General features: G+C 40.7%; 1 protein-coding gene across 6 annotated transcripts in view; it reads right to left on the reverse strand.

The window, feature by feature from the left end:
• The window catches only part of enah (ENAH actin regulator), a 140,454-nt gene that overhangs the window by 29,157 nt on the left and 98,861 nt on the right, over positions 1 to 12,436 (reverse strand). For 4 of the 6 annotated variants that reach the window (XM_062550522.1, XM_062550519.1, XM_062550521.1 and 1 more), the window contains one exon: positions 11,364 to 12,155. The exons of 1 other annotated variant lie outside the window; for it this stretch is intronic. In XM_062550522.1, coding sequence (XP_062406506.1) covers positions 11,364 to 12,155 — 792 coding nt within the window. The remainder of the gene's footprint in view (positions 1 to 11,363; positions 12,156 to 12,436) is intronic. One more of the 6 variants, XM_062550523.1, reaches the window with a different exon arrangement.

A 12,436-nucleotide genomic window follows, 5' to 3' on the forward strand; every position in this document is an offset into this window, starting at 1 on the left:
CGGTCATATCCCGATCCCACCCCATCTCTCTCTCCCACTTGTTTCCTGTCTACCACTTCACTGTCCTATACTAATAAAGGCAAAAAGCAAAAAATATATACTTTAAAAAAACAAATACACTTCTGGAAGAATGGTAAAAAATGCCTATAAACACACTCCTAAAACTTGAGGAGTTGAAGCTATTATAGCTGCAAAGGGTGGACCATTGTCATATTAAACCAAATGGATTAAGAATGGGATGTCACTTGAAGTTCATATGCGAGTCAGGTGACCCAATAGTTGAGGCAACATAGTTGGTTAAAATGAAACTAGAAATGCCAAGGAATTACCAGTGTGTGAAAATGCAAAAATGTATTGATAGATAATGTAGGGTTACTAAGGTGTTGCTAGGGTAGCTATGGTGGTTGCATAGTTTAATGAAAGTTGATTGTGTGAAGGTAAACAGTTTAAAATTTGAATATGGACAGCTGTTGATAGGTAGATTGTTTTAAATGGATGTTAATAGGCATATAATTAGCTAGGATCTCAAAACCGGATTATGAACGTTCCTTGCCATAGAGGAACACATGATAGCGTGGATTATTAACATACTATGCCACAAAAGCACACAAAAACATGAAGTAAATCAAGCTAAATTAAGTCATTATTTTGCTGATACTTTGTCTGATTCATAACCTAGAAGGATGTACTTGGTATCAATGGATAGCTCTGTGTCTCCTCTTTCATATCTATCCGGGTCCGCAAGTAAATCAAACGAGAGTAATGGGTGCACAATGTTAGGCTTAGCTATATGACTTAATCATTTTTCTGTCACTTCATCTGTTTTATAAACCAGTGGGGTGTACTACGAACCTCGATTAGTGGGTTAGCGAGGCATGTTGCACTCAAAGCCAGGGTATTAAGGTTTTGCATCCACGAACGTCATAATGCCTTAATGTCATGTGACCATTTGTTTACAACTGGAGTGGTAGGCAGAGTGGTAGGCAAAACCGTACATATCAGCGGGGTTACATTATGTTACACATAGGCCTACTGTAGCTACTACGCTTACAAATATCTCCGAAATGTATTTTTTATGATCGAAACACAGATTAAGAGATGGCAACTACTTGTGTAGCATTTGTTTGTTTGTTTGTTTGTTTAATCGTTTCCGTTTGTGGTACGGTATTAGGTGTCGCCACCAGGAAAATGCAGGAGAACGTAATGTAAACCCTATTAGAAAGTCAGTTTCTGGTTTAGTATAATTAGTAAATTCATAATTATTTATTTGATAAAAAAATGGTATGTTCCCGTCTTAAAATAGCAGCCTACAATTACGTTACATTACGGTTGTCCTAATCGTTCAGAAAGAAAATTGCCAGCAAAGACCACAAACAAAGTGTGCCATATCCGAGACATTAGTAGCTTGTAGGGATGCAACGGTACAGTTTTGCCACGGTTCGGTTTGTATCACGGTTTTTGGGCCACGGTAACGGTTCGGTTTCAATATATCAATATTATCTTGGCTCTAGCATACAGGAGGCTATATTTGCCTTTTCTATTTCAAATCAACAATGTGCTTCTACTTACACTTGCAGAGAAAATATTAAATGCATAGCCTGACACAGATGAAGCAGAATCACAAAAATGTATTAAAAGAAAAGAACACCATCATTGCCTTCTGTCATAAACAGGCAATGTTATCCATAGTGCAGTGCAGCATAAAGTAATGTGTAGTTATTTATTTAATAAACTCACTGTTCTTCACACATTTAAAGAAAATACTTAACTGTTATACACCCTCAAAAAAGTAGTGAACAATTCTGAAAATCTTCTCAAAATAATTGGTGAGGTAGTATTATGTGTAGTTTCAAATGGATATTTGATTTGGGAGTGCCTGCCCTGTCCTCTTTTATGAACGTAAAAAATGTAAACATAGACAAAAGTGCAGTGCAGCATTAAAAATATTAGAACAATGAAATGAACATTATTGCAACCTGTTGTCAGGGGGGGGCAATATTCCGAGAAGAAAGTGGCAAATTTGCCACTTCACAAAGTGTCTGTTTCCCCTGTGTCTCCTGTCGTGTGTGTGTGTGTGTGTGTGTGTGTGTGTGTGTGTGTGTGCGTGTGTGTGCGAGAGAGTTGTGTGATTGACGAGTGGACGAGCGATTGACTGATTTAGCAGTGAGTTTATTGTTTTTCGAGTGGACACCTCCCGCTGCCCGTAGCCTAGCATGTACAACGTCAGGAAAATAAATGACCCGAGTTTGGAATGACATGTCAGCCTCCCCATCTCCTATAACCTCCCATCCCTACAATATTTTCCAGTAAACTATCAAAAAGAGAATACACTCAGCTGTGTCGGCGTCACGCTTTCTTAGGCTACTCTAGCGCGAGCAATCAACGCAGGGCAGAAACCACCGGTTACACTGTTACACACAGACTTTATAATGTGGCAAATTTTCGACCTTCTAAAGTGGCAAATTTGCGTCTTTACAAAGTATATATACGTGGCCCTAATACGCCGTCGTATTCGTTATGTCTTTGGGAATTATAGGAATATTGTTGTCGAAAGGCTGCAGCAATGGATGGTTGGGTTTTCGGTGGCAAACTAACTCTCCGTGCTGCTCCACTTAAGGTTACAGCCGGGTGATGAAGGCGCAAGTGGGCCGACATGTTGGATGTGTTATCTTTATTAGGTGATCGTTGTGAAGCAGTGCTTGCAATGCACACTGTGCTTTGTTTACTGACGGTCTTTTTGCCTTGTTCGTGGGCTACTTCAAATGTCGCCATGATCATGCAGCCGCCGGTAAAGTTTGTTTCTTCTCACATGACTCCTTCATTTGCATTTCAACGCGCTTATTGGCTCTTGGGAAATTCAGTAAAATTCTGATTGGTTGTTGCAAGGTTGACGAGAGGCAAGCTGAACAGTCAGAGAAAACGCATCCCCCGGGTCCTAAGCACTCCTCTCTATCGCTCCCAGGCTACGCGCGCGCAATAACCTTGTATTAAATAAAAAGTTTAATGTCGCGTATACCGAAATATTGCGGTTTAGGTGAGTCTATTGAACCGAACAGGCCAAACCGAACGGTTCAATAAATTATTGAAAACCGTTGCATCCCTAGTAGCTTGTAGTCTACAACAACTGATTGAACTGAAATTATGTTGGACAGTAACGTGTCAGTGTCCATCTAATTTTATGTCAGGTTGGTGAATCTTATTTGATTAACTAGCGGTTTAGTGTCGAGTCCTCGTGTTGTCATGCATCTGGTAGCCTGTGCTAGCTACGTTACTTTACTGGCTACTTACCCTGTCACAATATCTTATCTTGACACTCCAACACAAACATTAATTTTTTACTATTTACAAACGTGTAATTACATCGAAACTGGTCACATAATAATAAGCACCATAGTTTCTGTCTTTTCAAAACGTAGCACATAACACAACATGGTCAAATAAATGTCGGAACTAGCCTACCTGGTGGTGCTCACATCCATGACGTGCAAAACTATTAACTACAGTGAACCAAAACATGACTTGTAATTGTAGGCTAACATAAACCACAACTGGGTCACAAGAACCCAAGTTATAAGTTATGCGTGTTTCAAATCCAAGTTGTTGTTAGAGCTATTATATCAGCATCAATTAGCATTCCGTGATAGCCAGTGGCCACGTCTGTCACTTTAACTTTAAGCTACTTTGCTAGCCTTTGCATCAGCAGATGGATACTTGCAAACGTTTCTAGTAAACTATCTAGCTTACAGTTGGCTATAAAGCACGTCTTCAAGCTCTGCAATGTTGATTACTACCTACCTACTCCAGTAAGACACAGTTGTAAATAAAAGTCTAGCGATTAACAGTTACCTTAAGAAGACAGGTTGATTAGGCGAGCTAGGCTACTGTCCACCAAACGAAGACAGCAGCAATTAGCATAAGCAACATAAACAAGCAGCTTTATGTGTCCACTGTATTTATTTTTATGTTTATTTAAATGATAATGCTGCCCTATGGAGTACAGCCAGCAATCTTATACAGTAGTGCCTTTTGCAGTGGGTACACAAACCGGACTGAACCGTACCAAAACGTTCCGTACCAAAACGTAACGTACTGAACCGAACTGTACCCTACTGCCTGGTGAAAAAGTAGCTTTTAAGATCCGAGGCAGAACATGTATGGGGAGGACGTGTTCACGTGTCATGTGTATAAAAACGAGGTGAAAATATGCCGACTTGTTGTGCCTGTTCCATGAGGCGTCAGTGTGCTTAGGCGTATCGCCATATCTAGCCTGTTAATCAAATTAATGTATGAAAAAGTTAGGTTAGCCAACGAAGGTTCAGTGCGTTGACTCGCCAGCCTGCCTACCAGTTGACTACCAGTCGGCGATGGAACATAGAATCACGTGAGCAAAACATCACAAGCAAATCCTTAATAGAGCTCCACAGTCCCGCCCACAGCCTTGCCCGGAAGTAAAAATCCAATACAATTTCTCCATTGACATCTGGAGAATAAGCCATAAAATCGTAACCGTCCATGGTAGACTTAAAACCAGCTACGATGTGACTAAGCGATTATACCTGCTCATATAGATGTCAAAAGTTAATGGGGCATCAACCTTGTTTTGAGAAAAAAAAGGTTTTATTCACGATTTAACGACAGAGTACTACACTACCCAACACCCTAACGTGTAAAACTGGTGAAAGCAGAGCCTTTGATTGGTAGAGATCGCCGTTGCCATGGCAATCCCAAACAAACTGCCTCAACTTTTCCCGCGCCTATCATCCAGCTTTCGTCTCGCTGGAACTTCAAAACTTAAAATGGCTGCAGGGCTGTCAGAACCGATGTGTGGTCTTCCGAAAAAGAACGGTTTTCTCATCTTGAAGGTTGAATTTACTCAATGGAAACGGTAGGAAGTAATCATCTTCTTTTCTCAGATTAATATGGAACCATGTTAAACTATCGTTAGGCTGCAAATGTTGGAAATGTGTGTACGTTTGCAAAGCATCAGAGGATTTGAGTTTTTTTTTTTCGGAATTTAAGATATGTACCTTTCTTGTCTACCAGTCTTGTACCTTTCACTTTTTTTACATTTTCTGTTCATTTTTTTACTCGAAATTATAAGTTATATGCTTATGAGTCACATCGTAGCTGGTTAGCCTAAGGCATGGTCTAGAACTCTTTATATCCGGATTTTTCCAGATGTCAATGGGAGGAATTAATGAGAAATTTACTTCCGGGCAAGCAGCTCTCTTGAAGGAGGGGCGGGACTGTGAAGCTCTATGGTATCAGCACCGCTCTATCACCACGGCAACCAAACCTGGTAGGCAGAGATGTATAGTAAGAAGTAGAACTACTTAAGTACTCTACTTAAGTACTGAAATGCTGTATCTGTACTTTACTGGAGTATTATTTTTTCCTTCTACTTCTACTTTTACTTCACTACATATTTTCGATGAGTTCAGTACTTTTACTCCAATACATTTTTTATGTGCTCCATCGTTACTCGTTAGTGGTGTGTTGGTCACAAACAAATCCGTTCCGGATTGCTCACGAATTTTTTTCCGGACGTCTGGTCACCCTACTCCGATGATAAGAAAATTCAAGTTCGCAGTGATTACAAATAACTTTGCTTCTGTCGATTATGCCGCCTGAAAGAACTTTAAAATGATAATGGCCATGTAAAAGTTCCGTTGGTCTACCCTACTCCATGTTAGTTGGTTTGTTTTAAACTGCCAATATAGTTTTCCTCCAGGTTCCTGTAAGCGCGGCAGCAGTCAGCAGCCTGTGACCAGCCTGTTAGCAAACTGCGTTAATGCGCAATAAAATAAAAATGCGTTTATTGATTAATGAGTTAACGTGATATTAACGTGTTAACGTGCCCAGCCCTAATTTTAACTAATTGTGCAGGTCATAAATAGGCCTAATGTAAACTTCATATGAATTTCAAAATGTTTGAAATACAAACATATGATATGAAGCCACCTTTTCACTGAGTGTGTTTGGGGAAGTATGCCTTGTAATGTCTGGTCTCCACTGGTGTGGTGGGGCTCCCAAATCAAATCAAGACGGTATCAAAATTCTTAACTTATCTTAAAACAATTGTGACACTATAGTCTTATCATGTACTTTTCATGCTATATGGCTCCTGACTGATGCATTAGATAGATAGATAGATAGATAGATAGATAGATAGATTGGGTACAGACGATCAATGATTCTGTATACCTATTATTGTATTGAATGTGAGTTGTATCGGTCATAACACCCCTACAAAATACATTGGGAAACCCATACAGTTACATTTATTCACCTTGTTTAACTACTACCACATGTTTATAGCCTAGTCTAGGGCCTAGGCTGTGGCCCCCGTGTGTCTGCCAAGGGGTCTTCAATAAAAGATTGTGCTGATACCTTTTGCACCCATCTCGTTCGCAAATCAGCTAATTACACAATACTTGTACTTTTACTTTCAGTACTTGAGTAGTATTTTTTTTTAAATAAACTACTTGCAATACTTAAGTACAAAACATGTTTAATACTTTAGTGCTTCCACTTAAGTACGGTTTTTAAAGAGCACTTCTACTCCAGTCACTTTTTTGATAGAGCACTTGTACTTCTACTCAAGTCTGGATCTCTAGTACTTTATACATCACTGCTGGTAGGGAGCAGGTTATGTTCTAAGTTATGGCTCAAATTGTGAAAAAGCACCGCCCTCTCACCAATCCTATTGACTATTAACCAATCCATTATCTTGAAAAACAAAGTTACCTCACCTGTGAGAGTCTGTCATACTTATTACAGGTGCAGCTCCGCCTCTTCAAACATATTGAAACGCGAAAGCGTTTGTAACTATGTTGCGAGTGCAAATATGTCACTATGGACGTGCATAAAATACAATATCTGATGACCATCTGACGACCATGATGTTGTACTGTATGTTAGACATTAAAAAAGACCACCCTAGATTTCGCTACGTCCAGCGAAACGTCTCCACGTTTCCCGATTGGCCAAATGTCACCCCAACCACGGGAACACGCACAGATCTGAGCAAGCCTAGTTTGACAAATTCACCCGTGAGTGAGTTTCATGATACCACTCAACTCTGATTGCGACTATCGTATTTGTCGATCCAGGTTATGCAAAGAAAGCCTGGTTATGTTCACCGAGATTCGTAGTATACCCCACGGAAGGATCAATGTATTTGGTATCAATGGATAGCTCTGTGTCTCCTCTTTCACCACGGAATGCACTTTGCGTCAATCGGGCTCTAAAGGTTAAGTAAAGTTGTCCTAAACGCTCAACTCCCTACATCGCGTGTAAATGACAGATTTTAAGTAAAGGGGAGAATTGGCGCAGGCTGAAATGCACACAGTTACGCACTTTGTTTTTGACCTGCACACCCTTAAGAGCATGGAAGAATTCCCCCCATACAACCCTGAGACACTGTTTTGTGGCATTTTACAAAGTTTTGAAATGAACATACGGTTACAGTAGCTCTCAATCACGAGAGAACAATTGTGCATTGTAGGCCTAACTAACACCTTGTCCTAACCGGATCCAAGCGAGCGACTGTCAATGTTGTCTGTCCACACTGAATCTGTTAAATATGCCATTGTGTTGCGTCACAGGGTTCCATATTTCTCCTTCAAAATAGCAGAGCAATGCGAGCGACAAAAAGAAAATAGAAACAGGGCGTCCGACAAGAGTTCTCTCAAAAACGTTGCGTTACGTCGCGCTGTTCGCGCCGCTTTAGTCAGAACACTCCAATTGAAAACAAGGTAATTAAACGGATTCTATCGCTAATGTTCGCTCGCATCGCGTCCGGTTAGGACAAGGTGTAAGGGATGCAATAATGCCAGGTACAATTACGGGTGCGAGTTCTAAAGAAGCTGTCAAATTAAAGTGAAAACAAACGTACTCCCAAGCTTATTGTAATTGCTTACATTTATTTAGAGCATGTCCACACAGGCGCGTTTCGGCCTATGCCTTCATCAGTGTGTAGTGTGAACACCAAAAGGAATGATTTTCATTGTTGGAACACAAAAGAACGTCACAATAACTCAGGTCATAGTTAATTCAACAGCAATAGTTGACAAAAATAATTAACAAATTAGGTAAACATAAATTCAAACATGCTAATAGAATTATGGTGGCAATAGACTTTTATGTGTTTATTAACTGTGACCTGATTTGTTGTAACATTCTTTTGCGTTTCAACAATGAGGGTGCAGCAAATCTGATGATGCTAATGGGAGTGTCACTGCCAATGGGAGTGTCACTGCGCAACGTTTTGAGAGAACTTCTATTGGACGCCCCGTTTCTATTTACTTTCTGTCGCTACCGTTGCTTTGAAGGGCTTAATGGATTCAGTGTAGAAAGACATACAAGACAATCGCTCGCCCTATTAGGGGTCCTATTAGGACATGGTGCACATCTGTGTGGACATAAATGTAAGCAATGAGTGGGTTTTTTTTTCACTTTAATATGCAATAACGCCAAAAACAAACAGAACCATTCATTGCATGTAAACTTATTATAATCTTTTATTGTAAATCAAATTAAAGTGCTTCTCCTCTTTGCAAAAGTATGTGTCTTCATACAAATTCATTGAAAACATGTTGCAATGATAGGCCTACTGCTTCAATCCGTAGTGTATTTCATTCTGCTACTAGACTATTTCCTTTGTCTTGCTCTTTATTAATTTAGGCTACTTGTATTTATTAATCATCTTCCATCACAGTAGGCCTACTTGTGTAGCGCACACATGCTCACCAGCAAAGACCTGGGGCCGGTTGCACAAAGCACCTTAAGTTAAGGTTTTCCCTTAAAATCTTACTTAAGGCCCCCTTAAGATAAGATCGGTTGCACAAACACCCTTAAGTATTTTCCTTAACATTATTCCTTACGTATTTAAGGTTTTCTACTTATCTTATAAGAAATCCCTTAAACCGTTGCACAAACGACCTTAGCAGTCTAAGTAAGGGGGAAAACCTAAGGGACCTCTGACCCTACCTTAAGCATATTATTATCTGAGTTAAAGAGAAACTATGCAGGATTGGCGATTTCATCTCAAGTTTCGGTTTCGTTTTTCATTTTCGCTCATTTTATGCTTGCCTATTTCTCTGCAGAGCTTCCCCGACAGCTTTAGCGTGTATATTTATACATATATAGGCTATATATAAATATATAAATTGCAAGCGTGGTTCTTCTTGTTCCTTACGCGTCTCAGCCTTCCAGATGTAAACAGGGAACGATCATCTCCTGAACAAACTGCAAGGTTGCAATAGCGGATAGGGACACTGGGGGCAGGAGGAAATATTACTGTTTTCGATAAAACTGGTCAGTCAAGTAAAAGAATGATTTCTAAGCGATTTTATGACTATGAAAAAGTTGCATAGGGTCTCTTTAATGCTGATAATTTAAGTTGATTAACCACTTTTGACAATTGAAAATAAAACTTTCGCTAATATCATTACTCTTCTATCAAATAGGCCGACCAGAATTCGTTATGTAGCCTAGTTTATTTAGGCCTAGCGATGGTAACATAGGCTACTCAATTCGCCCTAACTGAAGCCTATGATGAGCTTTGGTTCGGTGCCCCCATAGATATATAGGGGTGCCCCAGTCAACACGTAACAATTTTTTTTTTGTTTTGGTGCAGATGACAGCAAAAATTATAGCGCACACACAGCGCAGGATAATATCTAACTAGCTAGCTATGTTCAGTTCATGTCTATCAGGATTTACTTGATGAATGGATAAAAGTCACCGAAAAATATTACGGTAACTAAGATAAGATCATTAGGCTATTGTGTTTGGTGGATTGCTGGCTAATAGCATAATTTACTAGCAAGCTAGTTACAACAAGTGTGCTGAACCAGAGACACTTGGCTGAACGTAGGCTACGTTATTTATTGCTAACGTTAGCTATTGATAGGTAGGTAGATACATCGATAACTTCGTGAAAGTATTATGTCACTGCTCTAAGGTGTGCCGTGTTTGGCCGTTACCTGTCAAACTGGTCAAAGTTGGTTACACTAGTTACACTCAGACTTGTAATGTGTTATTCACTATCCCATTTTATAGACAATTGCATATTATTTTGGACAGTCCCGCATTTCACCCTCAGAAAAGCAAGCGCAAATTAGCAAACAAACAATCTCCATGGAAACTGTAGAATTTTCGGGCCAGAAAACCGCTTTCAATGCAGTAAATCACTTAACGGAGTTCCTTACCTAAGGATACCATTTAAGAAATGTTGTGCAACGCCCTTAAATAAATTCCTTACCTAAGGAGAAATTAAGCCTTAAGGTTGATAACTTAAGGAAAAAATCTTAAGGTACTTTGTGCAACCGGCCCCTGTCATTAGGAAACATCTACAGACTGGTCAGTAACAGTCTTTGAAATGCATTTTTAGCTGCATTTAACCCTAAAAAAGTCAGTCACAAAAACCATCCTGAGATGGCAGTATAGTGTTGCTCATAGTGTAACATGTCTTCCATATGACTCAATGTTCAGATTCAAGAATAAGAATATTTTTTTCCCAAACTATTTTGAAGTGAAAATGTGCTTTTCCTATAGAATGTCCCAACTACTATCCAAAGTTTGACAAACTATCAATTTACCATTTCTTAAAGATGGCTATGAAGTTACTGTTAGACATATTTTCAAGTGAACAATGGGTCCTTCTAAACTAAAATGGCATACACACAGAAATGAAACATGCCAGGATGATATTACAGAATATCACACAAAACATGCCAGGACGAGTTGACAGTCCTTTCTGATTGTAGACGGCAACATTCATAAAAGATAAAGTAGAAATGCATTGGCAAAAATAATGCACACAAAGCAAATTACGGCAAGGTAAATTATGCACATTCAACAAAATTATTTTTTGCCAGGCTGAAATGAAATAGGGAAAAGGTGATGTGCATAACTTACATACTGTTTTAAAGGAGATTGTGACAATAAAATACTTCCTTAGATTATCATATCAAATTGAAAATAATTGCAATAAATAAAGGAAAAACTTTCAGGACAAACTGTCAGATTTTGTAAGCATGACTGGGGTTAGGAAGATCTTAATATCAAGGCACTGTGAGGTTTTCATGAAGCAAGCAATCTAATGCCAAAGAGGTCAGAGACATTCAATATGCAACTAAAAAGCAGCAAACAAAACAGCCCCACAAAACCAAAAATAAAAATGCAATTTGAAACTAATTTCGGATGACCCAATGAGAAAATCCCATTCCGTGCCATAGCTAGGTTTAGCTCTAGCCTCACATAGAACTTAGCACAAAGAGGCAGCAAGTGAAAAGTCGACCACTCCCACCACCTTCAGTGGATTAATGGAGGCAGAGACAGACAGAAGAGGCCCTTACCCGGCTGACAGGGGACATCAGCAGGTGGACAGGCCGGCAGGTCTGGAGGAGTGGAGCAGGAGTCTCCAAGCACAGAGTTTACAGAGAGTTCAGCAGAGGCAGGGGAGGCTGCGGAAGGAGAGGGGACAATAGCAGGCAGGGGTGAGGGAGAGGACACATGAGGTGAGGTGGGTATGGGTGGGGATGGATGGCATGGATAGAAGGGGAGGGGGGGTGGGGGTGGGGGAGTACAGGCCAATGGTGGGGGTTGCGCTAATATTGGTGAGGGTGCATGGAGCTTAGGTGAGGTTGTGTGGAGTTTAGGTGATGCTGGCTGGCCATTCGGTGGTGTAGGTGATGGAGGCTTCTGCATGAGAGAGCCTGGGGCTGGAATGGCAATGACTGGCCGTGGACCTGTGGCTTTTCCTGGTGGACTACTGATCATGACCGGAGGAGATGGGGGAAGGGGACTAAAGTTAGAAGCTGACCAGACAATGGACTTCTGTGCAGCTGGAGGGGCAGGGACAGAAACTGGGAGAGTGTGTGTGGCTGGGGAAGCAGCCAGGGTCGGTTGCTTGCGGGGAACAGTGGCATAATGTGGCAGGACTGGGTGGAAAGCAGAACCCAGTGAGGTGGCAAACCGGGAGGCAGAATGGCGGAGGGGAGGGGTGGGAGGTGTTGAACAGGAAGTCAAGGATGTGGGGGGAGGGTAGCTAGGAGTGGAAGAAGAGACAGGTGAGGAGGAGGAGGAGGAGGAGGAAGTAGTCTTGGAGTAATCAGGGGGTGGAGGAGTGTAGAGAGTGCTTTCAAATGCTGAGCACAGCAGATGACATGACAGGGGGGAATAAGCAGCCACCGTGCAGAGGAAAAGAAACAGACCAGACAGAGAAAGAGAGAAAAAGAAAGAAGAGAGAAAGGGGCAATGAAGCAAGACAACTAGCACATCAGGCTACATCACCTTTATGTGTTTTTGGATGTAACAAAACACTACTATTAGTACTAAGGGTTAGCTTTTGAAACAAACCACAGACGCACTGTGAAAATGCATCGCCCTATAATTTCGCTGATTCATAGTAAAACGTGTGTCTGGTCCA

This window comes from Sardina pilchardus, chromosome 12, assembly GCF_963854185.1.
Source record: "Sardina pilchardus chromosome 12, fSarPil1.1, whole genome shotgun sequence".
Taxonomy (NCBI): Eukaryota; Metazoa; Chordata; class Actinopteri; order Clupeiformes; family Clupeidae; genus Sardina; species Sardina pilchardus.